The sequence below is a fragment of the Cyphomyrmex costatus genome, unplaced genomic scaffold (assembly GCF_001594065.2).
Source record: "Cyphomyrmex costatus isolate MS0001 unplaced genomic scaffold, Ccosl1.0 scaffold193, whole genome shotgun sequence".
Taxonomy (NCBI): domain Eukaryota; kingdom Metazoa; phylum Arthropoda; class Insecta; order Hymenoptera; family Formicidae; genus Cyphomyrmex; species Cyphomyrmex costatus.
Window position 1 is genome coordinate 5,297,707 of NW_017275965.1, and position 17,551 is coordinate 5,315,257.

The 17,551-nt window shown below is 39.2% G+C and overlaps 2 protein-coding genes across 2 annotated transcripts in view; both read left to right on the forward strand.

Moving 5' to 3' along the window:
• LOC108772945 (L-lactate dehydrogenase A chain) overlaps positions 1-17,551 on the forward strand; it is a 118,612-nt gene that overhangs the window by 56,870 nt on the left and 44,191 nt on the right. The window lies entirely within an intron of this gene.
• Positions 993-1,307, forward strand: LOC108772944 (uncharacterized). Its single transcript, XM_018538620.1, has one exon. The coding sequence runs from the start codon at positions 994-996 to the stop codon at positions 1,261-1,263; it is 270 nt and encodes an 89-aa protein (XP_018394122.1). The 5' UTR covers position 993; the 3' UTR covers positions 1,264-1,307.

The following is a 17,551-nucleotide window of genomic DNA, read 5'->3' on the forward strand; positions in this document are numbered from 1 at the left end:
AGTTCTTAACATGAGACTGCGCTACTTATTCTCATGCGACCAGACTCGTTACCTTTGAGCAGAGTCACTTTTGTGTCTGTTGGCCCTGTCTCCTTTGTCAACGCCATGATAATAAGCGTGATAATTGAAGAAGGGCGCTTAATGTTAGTTAGTCCAGTCGACGTTTCATGAAAAAGTCATATCATGAATTAAATAGTGGTCATTTTAATCTTATTTAGATACCATTACGTTAGTATAACTTTTAACGCGTGAATTATTGCAGAATTATTTTTGAAAAGTTATTTTAGAGAGTTTTTTTTTAGATAAGAAAGGGTTTTATATTTTTAAAATTCATCAATAACCCCAATTCTATTTGAACATACAATGGACAGTATTAATTTGTCAAAGCATAACATGTTCCTGTCGACAGCTTTGGGTTCGAATTATGTTTCATTGCTTCTTCTCTTTTCCTAGAATTATTTTGTTCGACATTTCAACAGCGTCTTCTTTATCGCGTTGTTATGAAGTCAATCTTAGATAATGATTGACTTTTTTCACGAAAGAACGTTGCGTGTTCGGTTGCACGACGGGCACCATATCTCAATTATGCGATTAATATACGACCCATAAAAGCGATATTGCTGTATCTCTTTTCTCGCACTCGCTTTCTCATTGCCGCTCGTAACTTCTTTCCATTGCATGCATTCCGTTGACAAGAGTGTATAATCCAATTGCTCGGTATACTACTACAATTCGTTCCTACCAATAGATCGTTCATTTAGTTCGAAACGACCACAAACGTCGCTGTCGGTTCGATATATAATGCGTGATAACGAACGTGTTCTCACCTAATCAAGAAATGTACATTTTTCCGATCGCGTTTATGATCCAATTAGGGAAGAGAGCGGGATGTCAACGCGATCCGCGACGAGAGTACATAATAAATAAATTCATAAAAGAGAGTATTTTGTTACATGAAAATATGGAACGATCGTGTCCGCATAGGTTTTTGCGATGTCGCCGCGAAGACGAATGGATCATCCCGTGGAAGGTGCCAGTCTGGAGGACATCGTCAAGTATGTGCTGAAGCATACGAGGCTTACAGACGTGCGCGCGCGGTACTTGATCGTCGAGATTCTTAAGGCCGGAATTGCTCTGGGTAGAATCAAAAGGACTCCGTACTCCACTTACGTACTCGCGTCCTCCAAGACCACCGCGATCGCCAAAAGAATCACGGAGCCCAAATTCCGCAACAGTAGCAGCTGCAGCTCGTTCTCGGAATGATCATCAGCAATAATAAAATTAATTAAACGTGAGGTTGTACAATGTTTAATTGCACGAGTAAACGTATTGTTAGAATTGTGTTTTATAAATGTACACAATTCGCATTTTAACACATCATTTTAACGTTATCTGCGATAATTAACTTTAATACCCACGTAACACGCAATGTTCCATACCAATATATATTTCTGGTACAATGCTGCAATAATATGTTACTCTGAAATTATCGTTATCTCACCAGTGTCCAATATTGCGTTAACAGCTGCGAAACACGCGATGCTACATTGCGAGATGGTATAATAATTTGTAATACGTATATAATTACATTTTTATCTAATTACAAGTATGTTTATTTACTGTCTCACCAATATCTTGTCGAACATACAGTAATTTGTACATGATGTTGCTTATTTAGATTATTATTTTAAAACACATATTATACATTACAAAATGTTGTAGTGTAAGGACGCATATTCTATTGCATACCTAATTAATTTATAAATTGAGAAACGGAATCTTTTAAATATTAATAATATGAAACTTTAATAATAAAAGTGTACGAAATTTACACAGATAATTACACTCTCTCGTTGTCTTCCTCTTTATTTTGATGATTTCAATTCGCACCACATTCCTGTGGTGTTATTAATCTTGTTCCTTTTTTTTTTTTTTAAACAATATTCCCGAGGAATTTTTTTTCCCTTTATCTGTTAACTCTAAAAAGTACTTAAATTCGCGAGTACTCCATTTGCACGTGAAGAAACGAAATGAATTTGTCGGCTACGAAGCATTCTCGCGAGTGATGTCGACGGTTAATGACAGTGGAATCATACTACTCAGTTCCATTGAGTTCTTGTGGGCAGTTTCGACCGTCGAAAGGATATTCGAACTGATATTCTTCTGGATACGACTTTTCGGCCGCGGCTTGAAAAGGCATGCAGTGGCCCCCGCTTCGATAATTGGTTCGTTTTAACTGCGAGCTTAAAGGTTATGAATTTATGCTTTGCCGCGTAAGATATAATTGGTTGTCCAATTAATATCCCGATAAAAAACCTTTGGTTGCGCGACTCGGCACTCAACTCTTCTCTCTTCGTTTCCTTTTCTTCACCGCATGCGCCATCAGGGGTCCCGAACTACCGAAAATCCCTTCAACCGCGCACTATCCTAAGAACAAAAAGATCGCAAGGTCGATCACCGGTAAGATAACTGATACTCCAGCGAAAATATGTTTCATGGTAGCAACTGTCGAAATACTAAAGTATCATCTATCGATTTACTATATAATTTTATATATGTGCAGACTTTAAATATATATATATGCGACTTTATTTTTATTATTACATGTAAATTGAACACGAAATTTTAAAAAATATGAGTTAGCTACTGATTTTTTTCTTAACATATCACTAATATATAAGATATATTTTTTTAAATTATTTCTTAACAGTTTTTTACTTCATTATGCTATCAACATCACTTTTCGTTCCATGTAATATATTTAGACGATCCACGTTATACCTCTTACGGTATATACGGTGAGATGAATCCACCTTTCCACCTCTTTCCTTTTCTCCTTATTTCGCTTTCAATCTGCTTGTCTCTTTCTCTCTCGTTCTATTTTCCTCTCTTCTTCTCATTCTTCTCTTCGTTCCTCTCGAGGTGCTGCAGGTGTCGTGCATTGTCCGCAGTCGCGGCCTCTAAATCTCGTCCCCGACGTTCACCGGCGCAGTTATGCCGAGAGTCGAGTACTTCCAAGATACATACGACTGTCGAGAACTTACACGCTCCCTGTCCTCGTCTTATTGCGAAGAAGCGGGAAGTTTGATAAACATCTTTCGAGGTTTTAGGTGCGTTTCATAAATTTGATCGCGCACGCCTGTGCGCCACCGGAACGTCTCTTCTCGTACCGTTCCCACGGCACTTTGACGAATCTCGCACCGCGAATTGCGCTAAAAAAAATGTAAAATACGTCAACAGTCACGAGATGACATCTCTGAAGATAAGACAATCTATAGTAACGACAATTATGGAAAATCGCTTATCATGTATTTTATATCGGTGACATAAATGTTACCAAAATCATGTTGAAACAGGTATGTTGAAACGTTATGCAGGAATACATTACAATATTTTTCTTAATTATATTTCCTACATGACTTGGTAAAAGTTGCTCAGATTTACAGTAGGAAGATTAATTCTTCACAAAAATTCAGCAAACTTCCTTCTGAATATTGATGACTGGTATCTCTCAGTCATTAAATAAAGATTAAAAAGATAAAATTATGAGGTAGTCACTGTTTCTCTTCTAATTCGTAATATTAGTCAATTCATTTTATGATGAAATCTATTATATCTATAATTTGATTTTTATGTACATTCCGTAAAGTGACAGAAAGACAAATTATGCAGACCCACCACAGTCTCCACACACATCTAAAATGTTTTTTTTTTTTTATTTCTTTCCGATCAAAGATCACGTGCGAATTACTATTTTATCTCATATTCTTATCTCCTTTCCTCTATATTTCCCATGATTATTTGATGTACCGTTGGCTGCAGGTAATATTTACGATTGCGACCGTATACGCGTACATACATTTGTAGAATACACGTTAAATTACGTACGCATACTTCGATACTATGATTGCTCGTTCAAAGTGCATATATACGTCTAGCTGTTTTAAACTATGAGCCTACGCCCTTCGAGAAGTCGAAGACTTTGTCCCAACCGCGTTTCTCCGTGGTATCCTGCGGGGTTGCGTGTAATATACGCGCACGCATCCACAAGTACGCTCACGGTAAAGGAAGTAGGAAGAGAGTGGAAACGGTGCATATGGGCGCATGCAGATTTATGTCACAGCTATGTTAAACGTTCCCTCGTTCTCGCTACCTTCTCCGCTTCTCTTCTCTTTTTCTCTCTTTTCGTCGGCGATCTTAAAGGACGCAGATTTGCTTAGCTAGGATATAATATACGTTTGTTATCGCGCACGAAATGGCTCGAATTCTTCGGCGAGCAAGAGAGAGAGAGAGGAAGAAAGACACGTGCAAATCGAGGCTTCGTTTCTCGAAATTTGCCGAGCGCTCATTCAATGTAGAGTAGGCTGCCATCTCGGAATGTCTGCTTTCCTAACCGCGCGTTGGAATTGCTGATGGTCGATACAACGCAACTTCCATTGCGGCTGCTTAGACATCGAAGCCTACCGCGCGTGTTTTGCAATGGTATTATATATTTCTCAATTGGCTCACCAGCCGAGTCGGCTATAATTAATACGACCGCTGTTTCCTCAGTTCTCTGAATGTGCTTTCGTAATACCACAGTAGTTACTGTTGCCCGTTAGGTTTTCATCGTCTCTTAAAAGGACATAAAGGGATCATTGAGAATTCGTCAGATTTTTCTGTAGTCTATCGTGCAATCGTAGAATTCATTCATTCTAGCTGCATCTACCAATTCATCTGCAATTCTCAATCGATTTATAGCGTAATTCGTTCATTTTTATCAATGTTCCTGATCGGCTGATAAAATTTCATCAATTTTCGCAAGCTAAATCTCTGAAGAAATAGAGGAATGTGTGCGAGAATCACGCTCACCGTGGTCTCCACGACGATGTTTACCATATACGTTGGTAGAGGCAACGCGAATGCACGCCACGGGAGAGATACAGATAAATAACGTGTGAAGTCGGTGAGTGGATCGTCGGTACGTTTACCAAGGGCCGCTCTTGTCTTCGCGTTCGGCTTCCTTCGAGTTCAAACGTCTCTCCGCAAGTTGGAATAGTGTCCCCGTGGCGCTGAAAATCTCCGTTTTACTGCTTACAAGACCTAATTAGGCTTTCGTTCTTTGCGGACCAGCTGCCTCTAGGATACAACGAAGCCGGGTGTGTTTAATTCAAATCGATTCTCGGTAAGATTGCCAATTCTCCGATCGTATTTCACGAACGCGCACGGCCACGATCGTCGGAAATTACAGCGGTCATGATTTGTCTTCTCGACGCGCCGATAATTACGGTTATCCGTTAGGAAGGCCGAATTTACAAGCACGATCGAGCTCGTCAATCGATTACACGTTGTAATTGTATTTGCTAAAAGAAAAAAAGAGAGATTGTAGGGCGAAATTATTCATACTGTAATGACATAAAAATTACGCATATGCTTTTTAACATTTTACAGTCGAGAGAGAATAATAAATCGATTATTGATTCTAATATAGAAGAGAAATATAAGAAACGTGAAACTTTTTTGTGTAATAATCTGCAAAATAATCCGAGAAAATACATAATTAATAACTTAGATCGCCTAATGTTATATGACGTTAAATACATAGCGTTGTGACTTTTATGGATATAATCCTCTTTGCGATCAAAGCGGCAGCGCGCACATCGACGAAAACGTTTCGTATTCTGACTTTATAATGTCATGCCGGGAGCATGGATATCGGCGTAAGGATGTAATCGTTCCTAATGGAAGGAGGTCGTGACGTTAACGATGGCATGCAAAAAGAAGTGATCGGAGCGTTAAATGTGTAAAAGGTACCGCATGGGATTCCGAGTGGACGATGGTGCGAATAACGATAATCGGCCCTTTGATTCAGACGGTTAATTATTCTACGGGCTTTATATAGGCGTGAAGTAGTGCGAGGGAGCGTCTTAATGCGCTCATGAGTACATTATAAACCGGATTTCGAGTCGCGCGAGTATTTAGTGTTCGAGGAGCCCTCTAAACCGTATTATTGCCACGATTTTATTCCGCGGCCCATCTCGTAATTACACTTAATGTCTCGCAATCAGCAAAACCTTTAACCATACACCCCTTCGGTATGCCGTCTCGTAATTTTTCCTTCGATTTTCTCCCCGATCCTCCGTGTTGGCCTTCCGCGATGCCGCCACGTAATCCACTCGCAGGTTTCACGGTGGAATCGACGTCTTGTAATTTTACGTAAGAGGCGCGAGGAAAAGAAAAGGGCGCCGAGGTTCCGTAGGAAAACCCTTAACCACTACCAGTAATCGGCACACGTAACTCATCTTCGACGATAACATGAAATTCCTGGCGAACACGGTCCGGATTTTTTACGACCCACGGGCCCACGCACACGAGTGTGCCTGCCTCAGCACGCGTGTGCTTGAGATAAGTCGCACGCATACGCGCGCGCGCACACATGATTATTCGATTCTCGCCAAACAAGCTAATTCCTTACGATAAGGCCGCGTTTCGTATTAATCGGGCTCCGATAAGGACCCACCGTGACTCCGGCAAGAGGCGGAATTAATTAGGCCCCACGGCAACGGATTGGTCGTCGATCCAATTGGAGGGAGGCCGGTGCTGTCTCGATCGTATCTCTTTTTAACTGTCGCGACCTGGTTCACGGGGAGTGAGTTTAAATTGCCGAGGGAAAAGGAGTCGCTATATACACGAACTCAAGATACAAATGTCTTAATTACGCGGCGGTATTCGAGGTACGATTATGGAGACTGACGATGTTGACATTTGTAGGGTACGATATAATGAACATTGTGTTTTGCGTACATAGTTTACGGGCGTGCAGAAGTTTACGATTCATTTTAAATTAAAGTATTTGATAAATTTTACCTTAATATTTATGAAATACTAAAAAATAATTAGTATAAATATAAATAATAGTGGCACATGTGACCAGTATCTTTTAAAAAATTATTATTTATTTATCGTATCGTGTAGAAAATATTTCCACAAAGATAATTGTGACAAAATCATTGGCGGTCAACGATAAAGAAGTAGAGAAAAAAAAAAAAGAACTGTTTTCATTTATTTTAAATATGATCATTTCAGACGACAAATAACTGAAATAAAACACGTGTTCCTTTAAGACTTGACTTTTAACTCTTGATCGCTCCTGACATTGCTTTCTAGCCTCGCGCGTGCTAGAAGCGCGACGAATACGAAGAATAATCTCGTGAGCGGTCTCCTTCCGCATTGGCGAGTGCGCGGGGAGAATTTCCGGCGCATTTGCGCGCGAGATATCGATATCGGGGGGGGGGGGAATACATTCACGCATGTACACGTGTACGTAACCACCGTGAGGCGGCATTATACGCGGGTCCATTTATCTGCGGGGATAAAATCCAGATAGGATCTACTGCGTCCGCGCGAGGTCCTGCCAGTATTTGTCATGGAGATGCGACCCACCGATACCGCCTTGCCCGCCCGAGGAATTACCCTCGGCGCGCTCGGATTCTTCAACGTACGCTAGTAATTTACTGCACAACTCGGCGTCATGTCACGCCGTCGACGGGCCTCCATCCTCTCCGCCTCCTATTTCCTCTCTCAACCCCTTTGGTTTACTTTTTATTTTTTTCCCCGGTCTTTCGCCCCGTTTCCCGACGACCGCGTTAATTTTCATTCCCCTACGTAGGGCAACGAACGCACCCGTTGCTTGTTTTTTTTCGCATCCTCCCGTCAGTCTGTACGGCTTTAATTTCTCTTCTCTTGTAGGCAGTACCATCCCTTTGTTTTACCTTCTCTCAGCTTTCTGTCTCTTTCCGCGCTCAGTTTACTTCATTAGACAGTTTTATGTAATGATGTAAAATTCTTTTTTACCGCTTCATATTTTGTGAACATACTGTTTTTAACAGTTTTAACATTATCAAGTTTTTAATATATAATTTACTGATTTGATATATGATTAATAAATAGATGATTTTTCACATAATTTTTGGAAATACCTTTTGTTTTACGCACAGATTCTTTCTTTCTTCTTTCTTTTGCTCTTTATTCTCAGAATGCTCTCTGCTTTGTAGCAGCTGTCCACATCTCTTTTTACATTAAATTCCGCTAACCATTAGGAATTAATGTTTAGATCGAGTTTGAGAACAGGTGAATACGCCGTGACGAAATATTTTTTGTCGAATGCGCGAAATTGACAGGTGGTCTTGTAAACTTACCTATATTATGACGATGCAGTTAGCGAAATCGTGAGGTAAATTACTGTCTTTGTAACGTTGGATATATCATTAGTCCTCAGCGGAGTGAGTTTTTGTCAACGCGATTCAATACTGCTCTGGTATCATTTACTCACGAATATATACGAGAGAAGCAAAACGAAATCGCTCTCTCGTGTGGAATTACTTTCTTCTTTAAGTCTGCATTCTCAAGGTTACATAAAGATCCTGCATACGTTTTAATTGCAGACCGGTGTTACATTGATGAGATTGTTCAAAACTTTTATTTTTCATTTCTTCCGCATATCTGTTTCTTAATTATCAATGCTTAAGTAACTTGTCTTAAGTTGTTGTGATAAGTACGAATTTTCGAGTATTAATGCATCTGGTTGAAGTGCTCCGAGATTACTCGAGTAGCATATAAAGGAGCAAATAATTTGGTTATGATTATTTCTGGAATGTATAAGTTATTACAAAAGTGATATACTTTTTTTTCGATCATAAATTATTTACGGATTTTAATTTAAGATCACTTCCTGTATTTTTTTTAAGTAAAACGTTTTGTGTTCTTTTAATGTACTTTATTAATTTTCAATGGTAAACACTTTTAATGTGATAAGTAAACATGAAAAAATATAATCTATGCAATTCTCTTTTGATAAAATTTGCTCCATTGAGAAACGAGATTGCATTTCTATTTGTATTTCAGAATTTGTTATAAAATTAAAAAATTTCTATTTTTGTTTAAAACTAATATAAATTTAGGATGGCCATATATAATTTTTTAATACATAATGTATAAAAAATGTGTTACTTTTGAAATACTCAATACATTTTGAGTGGTTGCTTCCGCTCTTGGAAGCAACTTATTTAATCTTCATGTTATCGCTACCGCAGTCGTAAGAATTTCAACGAGATAAGCAAAAAGTGTACAGTCCTTGCACCTGCAAGCCAACCTCCTTTACGGCTTGCCGTAAAACAGTTAAGCGCGACGGATATTCGCTTCAGACATAATCCTTAAAGACAGGCGGGAATTTTAATCGCTCGAACAAACCTGGACTGCTTAAAGCGCTTTGCATAGAAATGTATCAACACCATTTCAGGTATTAGCTTCAATCTTTTGATCCTTTGAAAGCTTTTCTCCGATGCACACAGTCATATAAAGCTATATCTGTATAAAAGAACGATAGATCGTGATTCACGAAGCAACATATGAAGTGAGGGCATCACCTATGCATGACACTACAAATTAAACCATCAACGTGGATTTTATTAAGCGGTTTATCAAAACATGATCTTAACATTATGACGATTCAATCTTTTCAATGTGCAAATTTTTGGCCAAGCTGTTCTCGTTTCCAAAACATCTGCTGAGAGAAAAGACCATCTGCGCCTCGATTAGAAATCGTTTAGTATGTAGTATATGCTAATAGTTATTATATTGGTTGTGAATAAGATTGATTAGATGGAATGATATGGATATAATAGAAGCTACGATATGAAACACGAATAAAAAAAAAGTCTTAAAAGAAAGACGAAAAAGAATAATTCATATTAAAGCTTCCCTTGCATTTTAAGTGGGAAAAAACAAAATGCGAGAAGAGAAATAGAATTTTTCTATTTTTGTTATACGTATTTGTGTATTCTCTTTTAATAAAAGATATAATCCTAATTATTGATTGAAAATAAGAGAGAGATTAAGAGAGACTAGAGATTTTATTAATGCAACATTTATTTTATAGCTGCGAATGCAAGAAAGTAACGGAATTCATTTTAAACGAGTAAAAGGTATAATGAAAGGTAAACAATTGCCACTCCTTCGAAAGCTGGGGGTCGTGTACAGGAAGCAGATGAAAGGCGGTGCATTGCTTACGGGAGCGAATTAGAGACATCGTGTGAATGAACGGAACATGTGATAAACGTGTGAATGGATGGGCATACAAAGGTCTCGAAAATTTATAATGCAATTCGTGGATAGGAATGCACATCAAACTGTGTACATTTACCTCGTGAATTAAATTACAAACTAATGGCGTATGTGTGCTTGCGGAAGATGTATGTTTAGAAGCAATTTTCTTCATACTTATTGCATTACCATTATAGATAGTAATAGAAATTCTATCATATTACGTACAGCAAGTATGCAAATAACAAAAAATATAAATCTTGCTGATGATTGATGATTAATTAATTGACGATGTAGGAATCACAAATGTAAATTTTTTTGTACTTCACATTTGCATTCTTCCTGTCTGCTGTTATCTTTTCCGTGTTTAACTTCTCAACTTCATATATACCCGAAACGCTGTTGCACCATGACAGAATCGCCGTCATGCCTGAGATTTTTATTCCACCTTCGCGCCACTCTTTCGTCTCTCCCATCTCAATGGTTCTTTTTCAACCAAGAAAAATACAAAAGCCGCCGTATACAAGAACAAGAAGCGCGTCTAATGTCTTTATCGAGCCTGAATCTGTTGTGTTCACGCATCAAAATCGTTCAATTTCTAAGGGAAGTTCAAAAGAAGAAGACGAAAATTCGACATAACGTTAGGCATGGTTTCCAGTTTTTATTTTTGTCACTTATTCCTCTCTTTTTCACCGTTAATAATTTTTTTCTATCTATTTTTTCTATATAGATGTATTAATAGTTTTTTTATTGTATTGTTTTTTATTCCTACTTTTATTGTTCTACTTATAATTTAATAATATTCCATATTAATACCCAATTTCTTCACCTTTAGATAATCTTTATCCAGGAGATATCTTTCAGAACACAATGCGCAGTGGGAAGATAAATTGCGGATAATTTTATCTCCTGGATTTATCTGGAAGTGAAGAAATTGGGCATATATAAGAAATTATTTCTCACTTGAATTAATTGTTTGAAAATGTTCACGTTTAAAACTAATACGACAAAAAAAAACGGTAAAAAGAGAGGGAGTGAAAAACTGGTTCGTTAAAAGAGAGGGCATCGACTGGAAGCGACTGCGGCTCCCGCTGAAACAAAAGACGAGAACCTGCACTCAAAACAAACATTGCTCCACCATTCATACGGTGAGCAGATTCGAACATTCGTTCCTCGTTCGAGAGAATCAAGACGGGCTACGTCGTCGGCAGGGTCTGTTCGCGACAATGCCGGCGTTCGAGTCGCACTCGCTCTTAGAGCGCATTCACACGCGCTCTTGAAAAGGAAGTGGCGTGTATAACGTTGCGGAAGAACACAAGATTAAGGTCAACTGCATGGCAAGACGCCAACACCTATTCTCCCTGAGGCATTAAGACAAGAGGGATGCTATTTCTCGCTGCCATTGTGAGATTAGTTTTACCGCTATTTCTCAAGACTTACATCGATCGATCAGGTTACGTTTGATTATGTAATGCAAATAAGAAAAATAAGAGTTGAAAGAATCCTTACAAACTTAAATTTGAGATGGTGTTAGAATATCATGTATGAAATAATCAATTTTTTTGAAGTATCTAAAAATTTAGCTATAAATACAGATCTAAAAGTAGTTTTGTTGAAATAATCAAAATAATTCCAACAAATATAAAACGCTTTATATGGTTGTCAAGATGTCCTTTGCTTATGTTAATTATATGGATTTAGATATTTTAGACTATTTTTAGATATTTTAGCATTTTTTTTTGTATAGATATTCTCACATGTTTTGAATTTAACATTGTTTATCACATATTTGCTTGAACGATTGGATAAATTGATTCTCGAACAATTTATACGTACCTATTAGTCAGTTATATGATATTGACTTATGAAGCAATTACTGTGTCAGCCAGTGAGCTTCTGTTATCTATATCGACATTCCTCGCGTCCTAAAAATATTATCGATCTCATTTCGGCTATATTATGCACTTTATTATTTTTCAAATTAATACTTCGTTATTCTTTACCATGGCAATGCCAAGTAACTTGATTACGTCAATCCTATCACATGAAGCAATTAGTAAATTACTAATACTATCGAGGAACGCAGTGCAGCCTCCGGTGAATATACGTCGCGGAGGAAGTACAATCTTACCAGCGACAGTAGCAAGAACGAGACAACGACTGCAAGTCCAGACGACGTTCGTCCGGCCTAGATATCATCAGGGTCCCCGGTGGGCTCGGCTTCGGGAATCATTAGGGCCCGAAGACGATGCATTCCGCAGCAGCGCGGCGCTCGTCGAGAACACGGTCGTCTCTCGGATCATCTGGTGGCCCTCGAAACAGCTTGTCTCCACCGTTAAGGCGATCGGTCCGCATTTATTAGGAGTCTTATCAGATTTCGATTTGGGCGCCGACCAGCATCGACGCGGATACCGTAATTATTTTTATTACTACCGCGCGAAGCGTCTTTTACGCGTGCGAGCGAGAAGAGCGAAACGAAGAATACAGATGGAAGAGATGCTCTGACCTCTTTTTCTCAGTTAGATTGATTTTAACTTGTTCCAATGAAGGAAATTTCCGGAAAATTTTTCATGTGTTATACGAGTCACGGAATTCTCCATGAAATTATCTATCGATGGTGTATAGCTAGATCAGGATGAATTATAAAGATTCTATCGTGAGGTTCTTAGAGTCTCTTAGAATCCGCCCTTATTGAGTTTTACGTTTTTCAATTACGTTCGATTATTAAATTGATTCTATACAAGTGAAGTTCCTGCTACCCATAAACCACTTTACCCGATCACAGCGATTCATGGAGTTAATTTGCATACTGTAATTAAATGTTTAGCGAGATAACTGTTGAACATCTTTAAGAAAACGACGGGAGTCTGTAATGGTCGATGTAATCTTTGCAGACTTCGAAGGTAACAATTTATCGAGCTGTTAACAGTTTACTAGTCACGTCACCGATTTTTCTAAGTACTGATTTATGTTTCGCCACGTTTAGTGAACAAACAGAAGCGAAATTTTAATTTTAAGTTTATTTTAAACCCACCTGCTGAGAGCATTCAAATTTCATGTTTTAACAGTAGCAAGAATTCTAATTTTCTCAACAACATGTTTTAATGGAACGTATGCATTCATTAAATTTATAGAAAGCTAATACATTCAAGAAAATGAAATTTTATAATAGTTTACAAAAATACACATTACATAAAATATGTATAATAATATACAAACTACAAGAGTTTATTTTCTATGCAAAAGAATAAAAAATTTGTAGAAAGATTCGTATGTCTAGATGGATAAAGCAGAATAGATTTTCTCATATGCGAGCTTGAAATTTCAATTTGATTGTACATGAAATTTATAATCGCTTATCGAGAGCGCGACCACAGTAAATAACATTATGTAATATAGAATACAAATCGTAACGATATAGTCGAACAAATTTAATCGAGTGGTCAGTGATCAGGTGAAAACCGCTTTCTGCCACCTCAGTGCCGTGCGTATCATCAATCATCAATCACAACGGCATCAATCTTTGTAACAGTATAATTTCATTGACCTGTTAACGTTCTCTCATTCCGCGCTCTCATCAATATACACACCCGTGTTATTGACTGCGGTAATCAATCCCGTGAACCTTGCCGCGGGCATCCGTCTTCACGCGTACGTCGTACGTAGCGAATAATACTTTAAAAACGCGCCAATAAAATGCCCGGAAAAAATACAATCCGAATCAAGAAAGAAGCTCGCTTTTTTTTTAATGCGAATCAGGCGCGTTTAACTCGTTTATTATGAAATCAATTCATTTTTTGTTTATTTTTCTATACACAGAGAAGAAGTGAGAAAATAACATCTTGACTATACGATAAGAGACTAATGTCAGTAGTATAATTGTATAAAACATTTTTACATCATATTTATTCATTATATACTTATTTTTCTGTATATGCAGAAATATTCATAAAGTATAAAAAGAAGGTATGAACATAAAGGCGTGAACATGCACGTGGCGAGTGTATGTGATGTCCTAGAGGTTTAAAGGAAGAAGCAGGGTCTAATCTGTAGTATCGAAAAGCTCGACGACGGGACCTGGCACTGATCCCCGTCGTCGACACCGGATTACGCTCGGTGGACTTGTCCCGATTGGGTTCTCGGGTCTGGCGGAAGGCCCCTACATTTATCACGGTAGACCCGTTGAATGTACATACACATACGTACATATACATACGCATTCACCAATGATTCTTGAAAGGTAGAAAGAAGGAGTAACTTGCGAAGAAGAGCGAGAGCGCGATTAAAGGGTGCGAGAGCAAGAGAAGAGGCAAGAGGGATGGGAAAGAGAGAAAGGGACAGGAGTAAAAGAAAAGGAACGGAGAAGGTGACTTGGGGAATTCACACCGTGAATTTCGTCGCTCCTCTCTCGATCCCACGGGACCGAGGAACAGCATCGTGTATCCTCTTCATCTCCTCAGTGAAGAGAGGAAACGCTGCGACCGGTTCAAACGAGCGCTCCGACCACGACGGACATGTTCGAGCAAATTGTACAAGACAAGGCTGCATGCTTCGGCAATGAGCCTCTCTCTTTGTAAGAGAGTTACTCTACGTACGTACGTATACCGGAGCGCGTACACGTTCGTATAAGTCCAAGCTCGCTCTTCGACCGCCTGGACCACGCATATACTTTGTTTCCTCGAATCTTTTTAAACTCTTTTTGATTACAATAATTCTAGCTGTTACCAATGCTGAATTTTGGATCGTTTGCATACGATTGCTTCACGTAATATAATATATCACACAAAGCTGGGACGAATATATCGAACATACATATGCAATTGGATAGATATTAAATTAATTTCGCTATTTGTGAGTTGTTGAAAACACGCTGATGTATGCTCGCAAACTTAATAGGCTTGTATCAGAAGATACGTTAATTTAGTTAATAATACAGATAGAGATAGGTCTTCTTTTTAGTCTCTTTAATCATCTAAGAAAATGTGAAAATGACGAAAAGCAATAAATATAATATTATCGCGACAACAGGATAAAATTAAAATTATTATCGGAAAGTCATAAAAGTTAAAAGTTAACGTTTAGTCTTATAATATACTTATACAAAATTTATGTTTGACAAGAGCTAGACATTTTTTTCGAAACGTATAATAAATGTAACAATGTATGCAGTAGCGATCGGCACCGCAAACGAGCGTTTCTCTATGCAACGTCGCTGCCTGAAAATAATCACCTATTGTGCGGCTAGATATCGGTACCATCTCTCGTATCGCTGAAAAATCAGGTGGCGTCCCGAGCGAGCTTTTTAATGGTGGCCGGCGACCAAATCGGTAGAGACGCATTGTTTACGAGCGTTAAACACCTGTAACACGCGCGCCTGTTACCACGGTGAAACGACACAAACGAACACGGCGGACGCGCGATAAGCCGGTGCACGCTGCAACCGAGTTGCATACGATTGTGCGGAAAGTAGCTGAACGCTGTGGCGCACGTACGTCGCACGCGCGTGTTCTCGCCATTAACGACTCGTCGCTCGTAATTTATAGGCCATTAATTAAGGACCGGATAAAAGTGAGCGCTATAAAATTATAGAACAGTCCGGACGGAGCAGCGTTTTCCCGTCCCTCCTCGATGCATCGTTCGGTGTTTTAATGCAATCGCTCCCGCACCACAAGCATGCGGTTTTGCGTTAACGTTTCGCGTTAATACAGCGAAACGCATTGAGGCGTGTCTCGCTTCGATATTTCTAAAAACGCTGAGGAAGTAGGAATGGGGGAACGCGAAGGAGGATGCTCTTATTAATGCGCGCGGTTGATCGTAAACGGTTTAATTTCGCCTATTTCCTGAGTAATATCGACGCGCTCACGACGTAGGTTGTATGATGTAACGATAACTGCTGTATCGAAATTACGGTCGTAAAGCTTTCTCGATATTTTGCTTCGTATAACGATATTTGTTCGACGCGATAGGAAACACACTTAAGATGCTAGCGATATTTTTAACGATGTAGGATGAAAATCGATTGCACATGGCATCAGATCTTATGTGGTTCTCCCTCGTGTAACTGTCATCGTGGAATGTCGCAATGAAAAAGTGAGGAAGCTAGCTGGCTCGAAGTGAAAGTCAGCACGTGCAACAAAATGCATACCCGCCTGGAATCTTGAATAATAAATCCATCTAAATTGGACGTATGTCTGTTGCGTTCAAACATCGTAGAAAAAAATGCTGTTATAAAGGATTATGACGAGTGATCCGCAGTGCTTTGATTAGACTTTAAATATTGTATTATTAGAATCGCGAGTATATACAAGTTATTGCGATGAATGAAACGACAAAAGTTCAACACACAAGGTGGAATTGCTGAAGCTTTCAAAGTTGAGAGTATGATTCGCGCTCATTAAGATTTTAACTCGTACAAATTTAGAGAAGATATTAGTCCTGGTTGCATCTCATGATTGGAACATCCGACATTGTTGCTTCTCTCGGAAGGACCGGAGAGGCCACGGAATAATAGCGCACCTACGGTAGTACACATATATCTTGTACCCGTGACAATATCTGGCCCCTCTCGGAGCACAGCGTCGCGGTCCGTGGACAGCGAAGAAGCCTCGTGAGAGAGCCCGTCGAGTGATTTATAAACGGATCGAGATGAGGGGGGTGGGACGAATGCAAATTTCAAGCCACGTGAACTTGCTGTTCCGCCCAAGCCTACGTCGCACTCGAGAAACACTCGTCGGGGACCCCATTGTTTTAGGTCTATTTATCTTCGGCGTCTCTCCGAGGTCTGCCGGAATGCCACATTCTTCGCCGCGGCTTTTCCACTTAACCTTACGAATGTGGAAGGTGGCAGGTGAGCCGGACAGAATCGCTCGCGCGTCGTTAATCATTACTGTCAGTCGAGATTAAGCGTATGGCTGGCGACGATATTACGGGCAACACGGTAGGAGCTGCGTGTTGGTGTGCGCGCGTGCACGTATGCGTGTCGTATCTGTAAAAGTTAATCGACGAGACTAATTAAATAAACTACCTCTCGGCCCACGGTACCGGATATCGAGCACGAGACCGAAGAATTAAATTGTCAGCCTCGCGAAGAGTCATTACGCGGTGCCCGTAGATTAGCCGTCGCGCCGGTTCTTTTTTCTTTCAGATAACGGAACGTTCAAAAATGTAAACGTCGGAAAGTGGATAATCATGTTGAAACCACGCGTGGCTAATGACTCGGTACAATGTACAATAGGTCGCTTATTCTATGTCGATGCAGAAAACTGCTTCGTTATCCCTATATTATGAACGAAGAAAAAATTGCAGCTCAATTACATGCGTTAATCAAAATCTTTAAGTAGTTTTTTAATTCTATAATGAAGGATGTAATTGATGATTTACGAGATTTACTTCTATAAAATAAGTTGATGAGAATGGATATGTAATAATGAAACTATTTGGATTAATATGCAATTAAGATGTATATATATAA